At 38.0% G+C, this 17,787-nt stretch overlaps 1 protein-coding gene across 3 annotated transcripts in view; it reads left to right on the forward strand.

The window, feature by feature from the left end:
* Positions 1-9,325, forward strand: part of LOC120415669 (monocarboxylate transporter 10) — a 31,599-nt gene extending 22,274 nt beyond the window's left edge. For 2 of the 3 annotated variants that reach the window (XR_008212007.1, XR_008212008.1), the window contains exons 3-5: positions 5,436-6,572; positions 6,632-8,847; positions 9,022-9,325. Coding sequence is in view for 1 of the 3 variants with exons in the window: in XM_039577254.2 (XP_039433188.1) it covers positions 5,436-6,572; positions 6,632-6,709; positions 9,022-9,047 (1,241 nt within the window). In the remaining 2 variants the exon portion in view is untranslated. The remainder of the gene's footprint in view (positions 1-5,435; positions 6,573-6,631; positions 8,848-9,021) is intronic. The other variant, XM_039577254.2, reaches the window with a different exon arrangement.
* Positions 9,326-17,787: the final 8,462 nt, after the last annotated feature.

Genomic DNA, 17,787 nt, shown 5'->3' on the forward strand with positions numbered 1-17,787 from the left:
AGATATTCAACGAAATCCGAAAAAAACTCCGTGCATTTTTGTCACTTTTCATATGAAAGTAGTTTCAATCTTGTCGTGCTATTTTGTCACTCCCTGAAAATTGATGTAAGTGCGGCAATTGGCCAAAGGGATTTCAGGTCAGAACGCGTTTGACGCACGTACAAGTTAGACTACCGTAAACATTTGTGATTATAACTCGCGATTTTCTCGAAACGTTGAAATGGCGGGTGCGACAAGATAGCACGATGACGTCGAAATCACAACACCGTGACCGTGGTCCGTATAGGGCTTCCCATTCTTGTTGGTGTCAGAAACAGACAGAAAGTGTTAGAATGTTGGTAGCATAACACGCTTTACAGCTTTACAGCTTAATCGTTTGCATATCGAGTTTCATGCACTCATTTCAGAAGAAAGATTTATAATCAAACTTGTTTTGAGAAAAAGACAGACTGTGTTTTCAAGCTTTACAGTTTCTTTCGACGTTTTGTTAATAATTTCTAAACTTGCAACATTGTAACCATTGCAACATGAAGGGTTTCCCTGTCTAGACCGCGCTTCTTCTAGCGAAAAAAAGCACCTGGTAACAGTATCCGGAAAAAACCAACGGAAATGTCATAGATTATGCGAAGTGCGGTGTATACGAGCGGATGCGCCCAAAGTGCCGAAAGCAAACGGTTAAGCTGGCCGCGTTATTATGTTTCATCCAATTAGTGCTGCAATCAATCAACGACTGACTGACGACACTTCATAATTTGCCCCTGGCTGCGTTGGTGGTGGGAGCAACGAAAAAACGAAAAGAAATGTATTTGTGAGTCATTCCGGGTATTGAACTCTCGGGGACTTCGATGCCAAGTTGGTGAAGGAGCAGCTTGGAAAGAGGATTTGCAGCATGTGGAATTTTGTGATCTTAGGACTTGAGTTGGTAGAGCTTCAACAACTCAACATTTTGAACATTTCTATTCATTTATTTCAAGTGATAACAACATTTATAATGTAAGGTCAGTACTTGAATTTCGCAAGAGTCTTTTTTGATAACTATGTCTGTCTATTGTTTGGGTTCATCGCTCTAATCAGAAGACGATGACCTCTACCAAAGTTGCACTCTAATTGGCGATAAGACGCTCAAAATTCTAGAACGAGGAAATTTACTAGCTCATTCAGCGAAATGTGATCATAACTTAGAGTTTAAATCTTGCACTTGAATTTGTTTTTCAAAACATGTTTCTAAGTAAGATTAAGAGTAAATAGCCACCATTTCTGATATCACGAGGCTCTCACCACAAATACTCAAAGTAAACACCTCACTTGAAAAACACCTGTTCAGAGTGCAATTCAGCAAAGTCATACTTCAATCCCGCAGGACACTTTAAACCACCGCGTTGAGGCATGATTAAAGCAAATTCCTCCTGATACTGAAAGCCCCCCGCGAACCGTTTTTAAATGGGCTCATAAGTTAATCTGCATAAGCGTACAAATATGTCACTCAGGTGGCCATGACCGTCTTTTTACAGCCCCCACCCCGGCTGGATTGCCCCGACTCTATCCTTCTCTTATCGGGCACACGTCTTGGGACAGAACTGCAAGCCTGCACGATGTCATGTCTGCGGTGCCGTGAGGTGATAAGGTCGTCGGGGGATATCATCTTCACCGGCGGGGTAGGAAAATTTTCTTAACATTGCTGCAAATTTTGGTTGTTACCAAGCCACGTGTTGTTGGTTTGGCCCCCCGAGGCAACGACGCAGGGGCCATTTGAACCTGTTTTTAAACCGCCGTTCCATCAGCAGTGCAAATAGATCGTATTGTTTTAATGACATGCAAATAGTTGTAATTTCCTGCAGGTTTGCAACTTTGCCGTAGAGTACCGTTGCACCTGGGTGGGACGTCAAGTTTAGTTGCCAATAGGTATTCGAATTTAAATGATGTTTACTTAGAGTACTCGTGAATTCTTAGGTGGGAGGGATAACCTGTTGTGGAAATGAACTAGCCGTGCAATTTATTCTAACATTTGCCGGGGTGGTAACTGTAAACAATTAGCGGGTTATTTGCACTCTTGTTACGGATTAATTACTTCATTAGATATTTTAACTCAACTTTTGTGTCTTTTTTTTTACAATTATAAAAGTCAATCTTTGTTGGAAAATTTTGAAAAAATATTTACAAAAGCTTTTTCCTTTTTTACGATAGTGTCTCAGTTTCCATTAATCATGTTTAGGCTTACTTTTGTCTGATTGTTTTACACATTTTAGCATATTACTCTTGGTTTTAGTCATTTTCGGCCTTTTTGTTGCATCCATGAAATCTTTCTTGCTTGAAATGAAAAATTTTGCTTTTAAATTAAAATCAATAACAAACAAGTTTTGAAATTGCATCACATTGCGCTTTGAAAAATAATCCAGGGCTTAATAAAACATACACTTTTGCAAACAAGAGTGTATCCATCTCACACCTTAGGGACCATCCACAAACCACGTGGACACTATTTTGGAAATCTCAACCCCCCCCCCCCTCGTGGACTTTTTTGTATGGATCGTGGACAATCGCCATATCCCCCCCCCCCCTAAAGTGTCCACGTGGTTTATGGATGGTCCCTTATGCAAACTGTCATTTGAGTGAAAGGGATACACTATTGTTTACAAAAGTTTTGTGCCCTTTTGAAATATTAGGCTCCAATTGTCAATAACACTGTGGCAGTGCGTGGCCGAATGGTTACGCTGTTCGCTTTGTAAGCGGATGATTCTGGGTTCGATTCCCATCTGCTGCAACCTTCCATCGGATGAGGAAGTAAAATGTCGGTCCCGGCCTTGGTTGTTAGGCCGTTAAGTCATTCCAGGTGTAGGAGTCGTCTCCATGCCATAAGTACAAACAACACAACAAACCAAGCCTACTCCGGTGGAATCGCTGGCGGCGGTTGGACTCACAATCCAAAGGTCGTCAGTTCAAACACTGGGGTGGAAGGTTCCTTGGAGTAAAAGAGGTTGGGGCGCTCTCCCCATTCAAGCCTTCGGACTCCTAGGTTCGAGCAGAAACTTGCAATAGAGACCACAAAAGACCCGGGGGTCGTTAATGTGGATGGTTTGATTTTTTTGTCAATAACACTGTCAAAGTTGACCATAATATAAATTACATTTTTTTAAACATTGGAAGGTTACCTGGACCAAGTAAAACTATTAGAACCCCAAATTGATGGGATTCTTTCTTATGCATTTTGAAGTAAAAAAGTAGCTTAGTCCACTCATGTGGTTGATGCCTTCCAAAAACAAACAAACAAACCATCAACATTAACGACCCCCGGGTCTTTTGTGGTCTCTATTGCAAGTTTCTGCTCGAACCGAGGAGTCCGAAGGCTTGAATGGGGAGAGCATTTAAACCTCTTTTACTCCAAGGAACCTTCCACCCCAGTGTTTGAACTGTCGACCTTTGGATTGCGAGTCCAACCGCCGCCAGCGATTCCACCGGAGTAGGCTTGGTTTGGTATGTTGTTTGTACTTATGTCATGGAGACGACTCCTACACCTGGAATGACTTAACGGCCTAACAACCAAGGCCGGGACCGACATTTTACTTCCTCATCCGATGGAAGGTTGCAGCAGATGGGAATCGAACCCAGAATCATGGTGCCTTCCAGTTTACATAAAAAATTCGAAAATATTTTTTTTTTCAATTTATTAACTTCTTGGAAATCAACTTGGTCCAACTTCGATCCGTCCGCATGTCGCATGTCAATTTCAATTATGTGGTTACGACTTGAAACAGTGCACAGTGGGAAAAATCGAGCCAAAAAACGGTAAAAGGAAAAGGTATGTCAAAATAATTAAAATTAAATAAAAAACAGTGAAAACAGGGAAAATCGGCCTTAAACGGGCATTACGCAAATTTCCGCGGGTTCTTCCCATCACCAATCGATTTTTGGAATTTTTCACATAAGAAAAGTCTTGGTTGAAAGTTTTAATTGACCGGCATCATTAAGTCCGTTTTTTGCCTCAATTTTTCCCACTGTGCAGTGTTGCCAAATCTTCAAACTCCTTTAGAACATATTTCGATAACCTATCTAATGATAGGATGGATGATGGATCCGGACATAGTTTTCAGTCTGATAAGAGTGATATGGATTCATATAGAAGGACATAAATATCACATAACTTGTCATAACTTCGAACATGGTTGCCAGATCGTCAAAGTTTTAGAATCGTTAGGAAGGTCGTTACCTATCCAACAATAGGCCGGATGATTGATCCGGACAGAACCTTCACACTGATTAGTGTGAACTGGTTTCAAAAAAGTACATATAATAGGGAAGACTTGATTCCTAGTCTGTATCTCGTCAGCATGTTAGTAAAAAAATAGCTTTGTTCTAGAAAGTTGTGTGAAATTGATTCAAACTCTTTGTGAAAAATAAAGAAAAAAATTAAAATATTTATTTGACTTTCACACATTTTTTTAAAAAGTGCTGCAAAACACCTCCAACAGATCTTTTTTTTGTTTTGAATTGTATAGAAAACACTTAAAATTTATTCAAAAACATATTTTTATACATGAATTGTTTGATAAACTTGTCATCTACAAAACCTCACGGAAACAGCCTCAAGCCTAATGAATTGGTTTGGTATTTCGTACATGGTTTCCTTTAGTATAGTTGTAGATGGCTTACTGCAGTTTGAAACACTTTTCAAATATTTTGTAAATACAAATTACCAGCTTTTGTAAGCATGCTCAAATTTGGGCTTTAATGAATTTTTTAAGTTTTAAAATATTTTACATACTTAACATGTTATATTTTTAACAAAAATTTTCAGAAATAGCTGTAACCGACAGAAAATCAATAGTTTGGATGAATAATGGGATCGTTCTTTTATTACGTAACGCAGTAAGGTTGATAGGTTGATAGGTTTTTCTATCACTCATTTACAACACTAATAATTGAATCAGTTGCTTAAAATCAATGTTTCCAGAAACATCTTGCTTTCTTTTTACTTTTTGTCATGTTTTTTTTTGTGGAATGGAGGAATCTTTTAGCTTTCTTTGGCAATGTTGCTTCCTGGAACACGAACTATAAGCTCACGAGGTTTTTGAAAACCTCCATCATGGTTCAAACAAGAAAAAAAAGTAAATCTTTCCCAGTTCCTGAGGGGAACACTCTTGAAGAGTATCGGGGCCGGCATTTACAAAGCGGATTCAGTGGCAGTTTCTTTCTCAACTTAATGTTAACATGGTAAGGTTAATGTTAACATTCCATAGGTCGCCTCCCTAAGGTGTCGTGATAAGGTCCAGTTTGTGACGATACACTACCTTCCCTTTACTAAGCAATCGAATCCAGAAGGGAAAAAGATCACCAGTTGTGTTGGTCCGAGCCGGGATTTGATCCCCGATCTACCGCTTACGAGGCGGAAGCGTTACCAAGACATCTCATCTAATTCTAGCCAATTTTCTCCTCCACAGCTCTGGTCGGATCGCTCACAATCGGCACAACGTTCCTGCTGTCCCCAGTGTCGGGTATCCTCACCGACAAGATCGGTCTCCGGCGGACAACACTGTGCGGCGGAGTTCTCACCTGTGGTGGAATGTTCCTGTCTTCTTTTTTCACTGAAAACGTTACCGCTCTGTACTTTACCTATGGAATCATGTTCGGACTGGGTGCGGCCTTGGCATACACACCTTCGCTGGCCATTTTGGGACACTACTTCAAGAAGTACTTGGGACTGGTCAGCGGCGTTGTGACAGCCGGGTCGAGCGTCTTTACGGCGATCATGCCAATCTTGTTGGAGAAGTTAGTGGCGAAGACGGGACTGGCCACTTCGTTCCGTGTGTTATCTGTGATATCGAGCTTTGTGATATTCTGTGCGTTGCTGTACAAGCCACTGCAGCCTCCACCACCCCCGCCGAGGGTGAAGCCGGGTCGTTCCAGGTTCAATACGATGATGCGATCGTTCATCAACTTTGACAACTGGAAAAAGAAGAAGTACATCATTTGGGCACTGTCGATCCCGATCGCGCTGTTTGGATACTTTGTGCCTTACGTTCACATGGGCAAGTTCGTGGAGGATTCGTTCCCGGGAGAGGAGAAAAATCTGCCCGTCATGTGTATCGGAATCACTTCCGGACTGGGTCGGTTGTTGTTTGGTTACATTGCGGATCTTCCCCGCGTGAATCGAGTGCTGCTCCAGCAGATGTCGTTTGTGTTGATCGGTACGATGACGATGTGTCTTCCTGCGACTGGTTCTTTCCCACTTTTGCTGGCGATCGCCCTGGCCATGGGTCTCTTCGACGGATGCTTCATTTCGCTGCTGGGTCCGATCGCTTACGACATCTGTGGACCACGTGGTGCGACTCAAGCCATCGGATTCCTGCTGGGGCTGTGCTCGATCCCGTTGACCGTTGGACCTCCGATCGCGGGACGGTTGTACGACCACACCGGCTCGTACATGATACCCTTTGTCCTCGCCGGCATTCCACCACTGTTTGGTGCCTCGACCATGTTCCTCATCAGATGCGTCAAAGACGACGCTCCGGCCACTCCGGAAACAGTATTAAAAGATCCCACTCACCAGCCGCTGGCGCAAACTGCATGGGACAGTGGTAAAGTCGAATGTGATCAGTTCAAATAACCCCCGAATAATATTGTAAACTTTTCGTAGAAAATCCGGCAGACGCGAGGAACGGCAAGCTGAACGGACACATACGGGAAGAACGTCGAGCCACGCTGGCCAGTTCAGGTATAATAGATGTCAAGTCTCCTCTGCTTACTAACGTTGCCGTGTCCTCGCTGGTGGTAGATTCCTTCTATTCGGACTATCCGGGCAGCTTTCGCGAGCGCAAATACAGCTATAGCTATCTGTAGGAATTAACCAAAAGAGTGCTTTCTTGCTTTCATCCTCGTAGTTAGTCACTAATCACCATTCGTTCTTCATTCGTCTAGAGATGCTACTTAATCAGTAGTACAATTTACTTTGGTAGCTTCACATTATTTAATTGCCCCGTTTGGCCGTGCCATGCCCTCCACGCATGTGGCCAGAAGAATAAAAGAGTGTGTACTAGGGCAAAACGCTATTATCATCAACATTACGCTTATGTATTATTTACTGCCTTACTTGGGTCAAAAATGGGTTCGTGAGCGGTTTAATTCCAACGCTTATGCTGAGCAATTGTAAAATACTTTTTTTGTGATCTAGACAACGTCAAGCCTTAGTTTAAAATAAATTTGCTTGTTTTGTCCTTCAAAGTGAGTTTCAAAGCTTTTCCGTATTTTTTATTTTTCTTATTTTTAACATCAAATTCGAGTTCTGTGACCCCATTTTATACAAATTTGAATGATGGGGTAATATTTCATCACCGCCATTTTGGCCGCCATCTTGGATTAAAAAAATCTTAATCACTTTAAAGTTGTTTAGGGGTCATATTAAGGCTCAGCAATAAAAAATAAGACATAGAAAATAGTAGTTTATGCAACATGTTGCAAAAAGAGGATTTTTTCAGCACGAGTCGTACATTTATCCAACGAGGTTCACCGAGTTGGATAAATACGAAGAGTGCTGAAAAAATCAAGTTTTGCAACGAGTTCCATACAACATTTTTTGCAATTCCAAAAAACACACACTGAGTGCAATTTTATGTCAAATTTTCATGTATTTTGTCAATAAATCGTTTAAATCAAAAAAATGTTGAAAAGTGTAACTTTTCGAAACAAGTGCTGAAAAGTTCAACTTTTCAGCACCCATTTGAGTGCTGAAAAGTAGAACTTTTCAGCATTTATTTTGAAAAGTGTTGCTATTCGATTCTGTTATTTTTGGTACAGAAAAGCAGGCTATTTCGTCGTTCAAGAATGACAGGAAAAGTAAGTAGTTTCACGACGGAATTGCAAAAAAAATATTTTTTTGTGATTCGATTATCCGAAGTGAAATTTTGCCAAGACCTTCGGATTATCGAGTCTGGAATGTACAAGCCATGGTAATATTCCAATGAAAAAAGTAATTTGAAATTTAATATACTTTAGTTAAGTTATTTTACAATAATTTCACAAGAAGTTAAAATATGTTCAAACTGGTTTAATCATGTTAAATTGATTATCTCGTCTACTTCCATAGAAATTATAAAGTTTTTGGGAAAAAACTTATCTTTCTCTCGTGAATATTTGAAGTTTACATAAAATACATTATCAAAACAAAAAAATAATACTAAAAATGTGTTAACTTGATAGGTCAACTCCTTTCATATTTTGTTATCCATGGTAAAATATATTCAATATTGTTTTGGAAAATATGCATCCATTATTGACTATTTTTTGTTCAATTTTTAATTAAATATTGAAAATAACATCTTTGAAAATGTAAGCATAATATTTAAAAATAATATCCAGTTGACTTAAAATCCAAGTCGAATATTTCAAAAATCTCAACAGTAAGGTTAAAATTGATATAGCTGATAGCCTTACAGTAAACCAAAACGTGTAGTTTCATTTTAGTCTTTCCTTATGTGTTTAAATAAAATCATTACCCCTCCCTTGTTTGGTAACGATCACAATGCGTTATCTTTGTTTACTTGTTACACACTCTCACTAGCGAGTGTGGGATGTTCCGCTGACGCTGACGCTCAACAAAGAGTTAAGCTTAACGCGCTTCCTATCGCAGCCGTTGCACTCTAGTTGCTGTGGAGTGTCAGTGAAGGATTCTTACTCAATCGCGAATCGGCTCCTCCCTGCGTCCATACTTTGTCGTTGGCCGGTTCCATAAACAATCTGCTCCACGAACCCAGTGACCCGCTTGACTCTCGCACCATCACGCAGTAATGACGGGATTAGTTTCGAACTGATTGCCAGATTGCCAGTCTGGAACTGATAGATTTAACACCATTAATGGTATAGCTAATAGTGATTATTTATTCAACCCATTGTAAATACCTCCTAACGCTTTTAGCTGCTTCGCTGTGTAGTTAACTTTCAATGTAGCTAGAATGAATGTGCTTTGCTTTGAGAAAATAAAGTAAGTATAATCAAAAACCAATGATTCAATTTTCCTTGCAAATTTTTCAGAATCACTTACTGCGGAGAACAATTAAGACAAAAAAAGAGAAGTGTTAGTCGTACTTTAAAACAATGGTCCATGGAAAATAAATGGAGCGATTTCAGTACCAACAAAACCAAAATTATCAGGTATCGGCGTGAACGTAGAGCTTTGTAGAACCTTGGTAACGATGCAGCGTTACGTGAGGAGTGATTTTAAAATGTAGTTTTAGAGCAAACTCAACAACATGCAACACGCAAGTGTGTGTGTTGCGCAGAATATACGATAAGCATAATCAAGACTATTTTCTAAGGAATTAGAAACTCACTCAATTGTGCATTTCATGTAAAATCTGTCGCTAGGAGCAAGTTCAAGCAGGATGTTATTATTTTAGAAGGTTGTACAATATTTATGTTTTAGTAAATAGGTAGTCACTGAATGGATCTTTGAAGTAGATTTCAATTTAGGTAAACAAATATGATACAATTATACATGTACTAAAATAAAAAATATATAAATCTGAATAAAATCTTTTTGTCGAAAGAAAGCCCACATCAATTCTCATGTAGACATGAATTATAGGGTGGGGTAGTCGTCAATGAGATAGAGGAACAATTATTATTATTTTTTTTTTAATTTATATTTATTCAAATTTCTTTTCCATGTACATTCATTCAGTTAAAATATTATTGAGTGTCCAATCACAAACGATGACTTTTCACCTCAATTTTAAATACTAGCAACTTTCATTTATTCATGAAATATTGTAGCTTTCGCTATTCAGTGATTTCAAATGTAGGAGGTCCTACATGTACAAAAGGGAAAAGGGATACCTTAAAACTAACTTATAAACTATATAAAGAGCGGATCAATGCAGCTGAAGACTGCAATGATTTTAGTCGAAATGCATCAATTATCTTATTGGACATAACATCCAAAGTGTCAACTTCGGCTAATTGATGAAGTTCACTGGTGCTGAACCAGGGAGGAAGTTTCAGAATCATTTTCAGAATTTTGTTCTGAATCCTCTGAAGTTTTTTCTTCCTGGTTAAGCAACAGCTTGTCCAGATCGGCACAGCATAAAGCATGGCAGGTCTGAAAATTTGTTTATAAATTAACAGTTTATTCTTGAGACAAAGTCTAGAATTCCTGTTTATAAGTGGATACAAACATTTAATATATTTGTTACATTTAACCTGGATACTTTCAACGTGATCCTTGTAAGTAAGGTTTTTGTCAAAACCAAGTCCAAGATATTTCACTTGATCCTCCCACTTTAAATTTACCTCATTCATCTTTATAATGTGATGACTTTTTGGTTTAAGAAAATCAGCCCTTGGTTTGTGAGGGAAAATAATAAGTTGAGTTTTTGCAGCATTTGTAGTAATTTTCCATTCTTTCAAATAAGAATTGAAAATATCCAAGCTTTTTTGTAATCTTCTTGTGATGACACGAAGGCTTCTGCCTTTGGCGGAGATGCTTGTGTCATCAGCAAAAAGTGATTTCTGACATCCTGGGGGCAAATCAGGCAAGTCAGAAGTAAAAATATTGTATAAAATTGGACCCAAAATGCTTCCTTGAGGGACGCCAGCACGTACAGGTAGTTGATCAGATTTGCTATTCTGATAACATACCTGCAGAGTACGATCCGTCAAATAATTTTGAATAATTTTCACGATATAAATCGGAAAATTAAACCTTTTCAATTTCGCAATCAAACCTTTATGCCAAACACTGTCAAATGCTTTTTCTATGTCTAGAAGAGCAGCGCCAGTAGAATAGCCTTCAGATTTGTTGCTTCGAATTAAATTTGAAACTCTCAACAACTGATGAGTAGTTGAATGCCCAAGGCGAAATCCAAACTGCTCATCAGCGAAAATTGAATTTTCATTAATGTGCGTCATCATTCTATTAAGAATTATTCTTTCGAATAATTTACTAATAGATGAAAGCAAACTAATGGGCCGATAGCTTGAGGCTTCAGCAGGATTTTTATCCGGTTTCAAAATCGGAATTACTTTGGCATTTTTCCAACTACTGGGAAAATATGCCAAATCAAAACATTTGTTGAAAATTTTGACCAAGCAACTTAAAGTTGCTTCTGGTAATTTTTTAATTAAAATGTAAAAAATGCCATCCTCACCAGGGGCTTTCATATTTTTAAATTTTTTGATAATAGATTTTATTTCATTCAGATCCGTATTAAAAACTTCATCTGATGAAAATTCTTGTTCAACAATATTCTGAAATTCTATTGAAATTTGATTTTCAATAGGACTCAAAACATTCAAGTTGAAATTATGAGCACTCTCAAACTGCTGAGCAAGTTTTTGAGCTTTTTCCCCATTAGTTAATAGAATATTATCACCATCTTTTAAAGAAGGGATGGGTTTTTGAGGTTTCTTAAGAACCTTTGAAAGTTTCCAAAAAGGTTTGGAATAAGGTTTAATTTGTTCGACATCTCTTGCGAACTTTTCATTTCGCAGGAGAGTGAATCTGTGGTCAATAACCTTTTGCAAATCTTTTTGAATTCGCTTCAGTGCAGGATCACGAGAACGTTGATACTGTCTTCGGCGAACATTTTTCAGACGAATCAGAAGCTGAAGATCGTCATCAATAATGGGAGAATCAAATTTGACTTGGACTTTAGGAATAGCAATATTCCTAGCATCCAAAATTGCATTAGTTAAAGATTCCAAGGCTGAATCAATATCAGCTTTGGTTTCTAAAACAAAATCATGATTTAAATTATTCTCAATATGATGCTGATACCTGTCCCAATTAGCTTTGTGGGGATTAAACACAGAACTATTGGGTCTGGTAACTGCTTCATGGGAAAGTGAAAAAGTTACTGGAAGGTGATCAGAATCAAAATCAGCATGAGTCACTAAAGGACCACAATACTGACTTTGATTTGTCAAAACCAAATCAATAGTAGATGGATTTCTAACAGAAGAAAAACAAGTTGGCCCATTCGGGTATAAAACCGAATAAAGACCAGAAGTGCAATCTCTGAACAGAATTTTACCATTGGAATTTACTTTTGAATTATTCCAAGATTGGTGTTTGGCATTAAAATCACCGATAATCAAAAATCGAGATCTATGCCGAGTAAGTTTATTCAAATCCCCTTTGAAATAATTTTTATTTTCCCCAGTGCATTGGAAAGGCATATATGCCGCTGCAATCATAATTTTCCCAAAAGAAATTTCAAGTTCAATGCCCAAACTTTCAATAACTTTTAACTTAAAGTCACGTAAAGTGCTGTAAGTCATACTACGGTGGATAACTATTGCAACTCCACCACCATTTCGATTCATTCGGTTATTAGTTATAACTTTATAATCTGGATCACTTTTCAAATAAGTGCCAGTTTTTAAAAATGTTTCGGTTATAACAGCAACATGCACGTTATGAAATCGTAAAAAGTTGAAAAATTCATTTTCTTTCGCTTTTAAAGAGCGAGCATTAAAATTCATAATATTGATGGAATTACTTAGATCCATGATTAAACTTCAGGGTAAGAACAACATCATTCGCAAATTTTAATCCAATCTGGATTGCTTCCATCATGGATGTAGCATTACTCATTGTTTGAATCAAACCAAACAGTGAGTTTTGCAAAAAAGTCATTTTTTCAAACGTAACATCGCCGAGATCAGAAGATCCCAAAGCGTTGCCAGCAGAAAAAATTTCAAATGAGATTTGAGGTACCTGCCCAATTTCAGAAAGATTGGTAGAGGATTTAAAATTCGTGGATGAACCCGAACCCGAAACGACGTTAGCATAAGAAATGCCATTGTTGTTACCTAACTTTTCCACGGTAGGGGTATTTCTAGAATTGTTCGAGTGAGACAGCACGAACGTTTGATTTAAAGATGCAGGTACAACCTGACTTTGAGAAAATTTCGGTTTGGATTTCGGCTGATGCTTAGCACGAGAATCCAAAACCTTTTTTCTGATGGGGCAATCCCAGAAATTTGATTTGTGATTTCCACCACAATTTGCACATTTCAATTGGGTGACTTCTTTCACGGGACAATTGTCCTTGTCGTGAGAAGAATCCCCGCAAACCATGCATTTTGGAACCATGGCGCAATGATCAGTACCGTGACCGAATGCCTGGCAACGCCGGCACTGGGTCAGATTCTGGCCATTGCCGCCATGTTTCTTAAAATGCTCCCACTTTACCCGTACATGGAACAAAAACTGAACTTTGTCCAAAAGTTTCAAATTGTTGATTTCATTTCTGTTGAAATGAATCAGATAAAATTGTGAAGTCAAACCAAAGCGAGGAATATTCCCGTTTGATTTTTTCTTCATTGGTATTACTTGGGATGGGGCAAAGCCAAGCAACACCTTAAGTTCGTTTTTGATCTCATCCACCGACAAGTCGTTGGAGAGACCTTTCAAGACCGCCTTGAATGGCCGAGCATTCTTGGTCTCATACGTGTAGAAATTGTGTTTGTGGTTTTTCAAATAACCAACAAAAGTTTGGTGATCTTGTAAAGATTCCGTCAACAAGCGACATTCTCCTCTTCGACCAAGCTGGAACGAAACCTTCAAATTGCAAGTTTCCTTGCAATTCTTCAGTTGCGTTCGAAAGCTGGCCAAATCGGAGACGGAAGTCACTACAATTGGCGGAGCCTTTACTCGTTTCTCGACGGCAGAAGGCTCAGTACGAGGAGAAGGTGAGGAACAATTATAAAATGGCTCTAACAAATCGTAGTTTCATCTAATCAGGCTAATATTTGGAAGAAAGTTATGTCTACTGGATTCTCTTTTGCCATTAAAGAGGCTTGGGTATGGACGCTCCCTCGCAAAGTTATTCATACATGTTCGATTCTGGGGTGTAAAAGTAAATTATGATTAAAAATTACAGTTTCGCTCATAGGCTGCCATTAAAACAAAATAATAATATTTCTCCAAATTTCTTCAACACATGCATTGGAAGTAATTTCGACAAATTTATCGAGTTTTAAATTAATTTAACCAAAGATATAAAGACTTTTTAAACTTTCCAATGAGAATGTTACAGAACAAATGCCATCGTCCCTCAAAACTGCAACTTTTTGTTGAAGATATTCTGACAGTTTTACCTGATTTCTTGATAGTAACGCTGACTCCAATAATTTCAGCAAAAGTAGCAACTTCTATGACAATGCGTATTAGAGTAGAGTGGGGCAAAGGTGCGCACCTAACGACAATCGTTCTGTCACCGGTGACCATACAATATTTTGGATTCGTTGTATATACCAAATGGTACCCTTATCCATGGCCTTCAAAACGTATTACTAGGATTAACCTCAACTTGCTTACATCTCGAGGACCAGCAGTTTGCTCTAAAAAGTGGCAAAGTGATTGTTGAGTTAATTTTTGTGTAAAATTTAACTATGCATCATGCAGGTCAAGTGCGAATGATGCTGATGATACCTCTTCAGTTGACGCTCAGGCGAGGAACATCCTGGAAGGAGCGTCACTGACTACGTCCGTAGTCCTGTTAGATCATACTTGATCAAGACAGTATAGCTCTGGTTCCTTGCAAGTGTCCTATTTTCTTACCTCCACGTTGGCTTGGTTTTCATGATGACCTAGCTGGTGGCCTGTGGAAACGGATCGTAAACCTTTGACCACCGTGGGTCAAAGTCGAGACGGCTAAAAGAAAGGGGCGCGACAATGTGGGAAAGGGAAGTAATTTGTGATTGTAGACGGTATTGTTTTTGATTCGCAGTATGTTGAGTCAACTGCTGTGGATGTACCTGAAACATCGCACAACGGGGTTTCTCTTCTTTCCATTTCATCTACCACCTATCTTCTGTTTATTTTGTTTCACTGATTTTCTAACGCGGCTCTGTTTACTATCCTCCATTTCGATTGTACTCATTTGATTCTCTTATTTCTCAACGCTTTTTCACTCTATTTTACCAATTGATGCTGCTGTAACATACTTTCTGCTTTCCCCCTTCCCAACCAATCAATCAATCAATCCTTAATTTGGCAGTAAATTTTGTTTATCATGTGCTTTTTCTTTATTTGTCTATTTGAATAATTCAATATTCATTTTGGGCCAATATTCAAATTTGAGCCTATAAATTGCCCTCAATACAATCTAAGCTTGTTTTTTTACCTCTATTTATTAATTATTGTTAATTTCTTTATCTACTTTATAAATTACTATCTTTCTTTTACTATTGATTCTTCAAATAGTATATTTCTTTCACTGTCCATTGTTTTCAATCTTTACCCTTTTCTTCAAACAAATGAGGTTCGAGCCCTTACTCATTTTTTGGAGTGATCAAAGAATTAACACAAATATTACTATTGTACTTTTGAAAAACTTTTATAAAATGCTTAGGACCAAAATTGTAACAAAACACCGCGACAAAAGAAATAGCAACATAAAAACACGACTCAACACTAGGAAAGATTTCAGGAGAAAACAAAACACAGTAAATAACAACTAGTTTTTGAATTCAAACTAAAAATAAAACAGTTTTTGCTTTAATGAAAGTTGTTAGGCACACTATAAATGGTTAGGCGCTTATACTTACATCAAACCCTACGTAATGTACCACCCCCGGCCGAGTTAAAATGCGTAACCGGAAAAGAAGGTGTGCATGCCTGGCACGAACACTCAAAGCGTGTTCTAGCGTGCTGCTCGTACTGACTCAGAGCAAGGGTGAGATGTAGGTGTAAGGGCAGTGCGTGTTTGTTGGGAACCTAGTGCATAAGATCGGTCAAGGCCCGTTCTTACACTGAAAATTGCGAATTGCGAATTGCGAAAAAGTTAACTATGCATCATGTTTTCAATTGGAGATTGTTTTTTATCCCAAATGAAGATAGTTTTATTGTATAGTAACTAATTTAAACAAAGTAGTAGTTGTATAACTAAAGTTTCACTTTTCGGGTTAAAATTCTTCCTATTTTCGCATAAGTTATATTTTTTCATCCTATTTTGGTAGAATTACATTTTTTTGTGATTTGAATCTATTTTATCAGAAATAAAAGTTATCCAATGTGTTTGATTTTTTTCACACAAAAATGTATGAATTTTAGTGCGCAAATGGTTAAAAAATAAGAAGAAGTGGAATTTCAAAAATTCTTTAAGGGTTAGCAAAGTAATTGGCTAGGCTAAACACTAGCTAAATGGTTTTAAAGATTTCGTGAACCTGAAGTTTTGTAGACCTTATTTTGTAAATTTCCAATATTAGATCAAAATGCATGAAATTGACCCTAAGACAAGTCGAAAACCCAAATATGAGCTTTTTAAGTTGAAATTAAGTATTTAAAAGGTCGGTGCGTACTTTTGCCCCATACTACTTTATATCTTAAATTCAGCATAAATGAGTGTTTTCATCAATCTTAATCAAATTTATTGCATTTTTTTTCTACCAATATGCAATATGGCGGTCAATCACATTCAATCAGATCACGCGTTTAGCGCCATATTGCATTGCTATTTGACTAGCAATCACATACAATCCAGACTTGATTATTAAAAGGTTGGTTGTCCAAAGGATTCTTAGGAACTTCGGATAATCGCATAATGAACAAAACATTTTTATCGTATTTTTTGCATGGACAAACTTCAGATTATGTACAAATTGATATAGAACAGTTTCAAGAAGCTTTTCAAATGCGCGAAACCTTAGATGTAAACAAACTGTCTATCTCTTTTGCTTTAGTGACAGCTCACTCTAAGTCTGGAGCAACACGAGAAAAGGGCGGATAAGCATTTTGACAGCTGGAACTAATTTGCAAATTCCGAGCCAACAGGTATTTTTCTCATAAAACTCGATGTGTTAAACAAAAGCTGGCTTTCCCAGCTATCTTCTAACGCTGCGGGTTTTGCTAAAAAGTTACCTGTTGTCTCGGAATTTGCACAATAGTTCTAGCTGGCAAAATGCTTATGCGCCCTTTTCAAATGTTGCTCCAGAAGTGTGAGTGTGATAGGCTTCTAGATAAATCCAAGGTTTCTACGGATCAAAAATAATAATTTAGTTTGCATCAAAAAGAATCAAACTCAATTTTAAACCAATTGCTTTATTTATCTGATAATATTACAAATATCGACATCAACATTTCCATTTGTGCTGCCATCGCCATTAAATCATTTTATTTCAATGAAAACATAAAAAAAAATAAAAAAAAATGAGACGTTGTCATTCATGCGAAATACGAAATAGCGAGTTAAAAAATTATCACGATTTAGCACAAAAAATAATCCTGCAAACGGTTACCAATAAAATTGGAAGTATTAATTTGCATGCGAACGCCCGGTGTTTCATCCCTTTTGAATCCAATCAGGCTTCCCCTTCCGAAGAGTTTTTCTAGCGGCCATTGAAAAGCACGAAAAGCTCTCTCGCTCTTTGCTCTCCTCTCTCGCCGTTGGTAGGACGCACCCGTCACTGAAATCAACTTCGTCGCTTCCACCAGTGATGCCAGATGCACATATTTTGTTGTGTTTTACAGATAATTAAGCTTGTGTCAGAATTTAGTTGAGAAGCATGAGACTTTTCAAAATTAACTTAAAAAAATTGTGAAGACACTGGGCAAAATTTGCTTTGCTAGTATGGGTTAAAGTTTAGTTAAAAAATGTAATTATCTAATTTGTTAGATTTTTTGCATGCTGTTTTTGAATGATGTTCATAGCCTAGCACAGACTTATCAGCCAAGCCTGTCCAAAACCATATGGCATCCCTGGCTGCCGCTCTCACGCACACACTCGCACTCTTCAAACTTCATTCAAACCCGCGACTGACACTTTTGAATGGTTCGTTGTTTTGTGTTTTGTC

Source organism: Culex pipiens, chromosome 2 (genome assembly GCF_016801865.2).
Source record: "Culex pipiens pallens isolate TS chromosome 2, TS_CPP_V2, whole genome shotgun sequence".
NCBI classification, from domain to species: domain Eukaryota; kingdom Metazoa; phylum Arthropoda; class Insecta; order Diptera; family Culicidae; genus Culex; species Culex pipiens.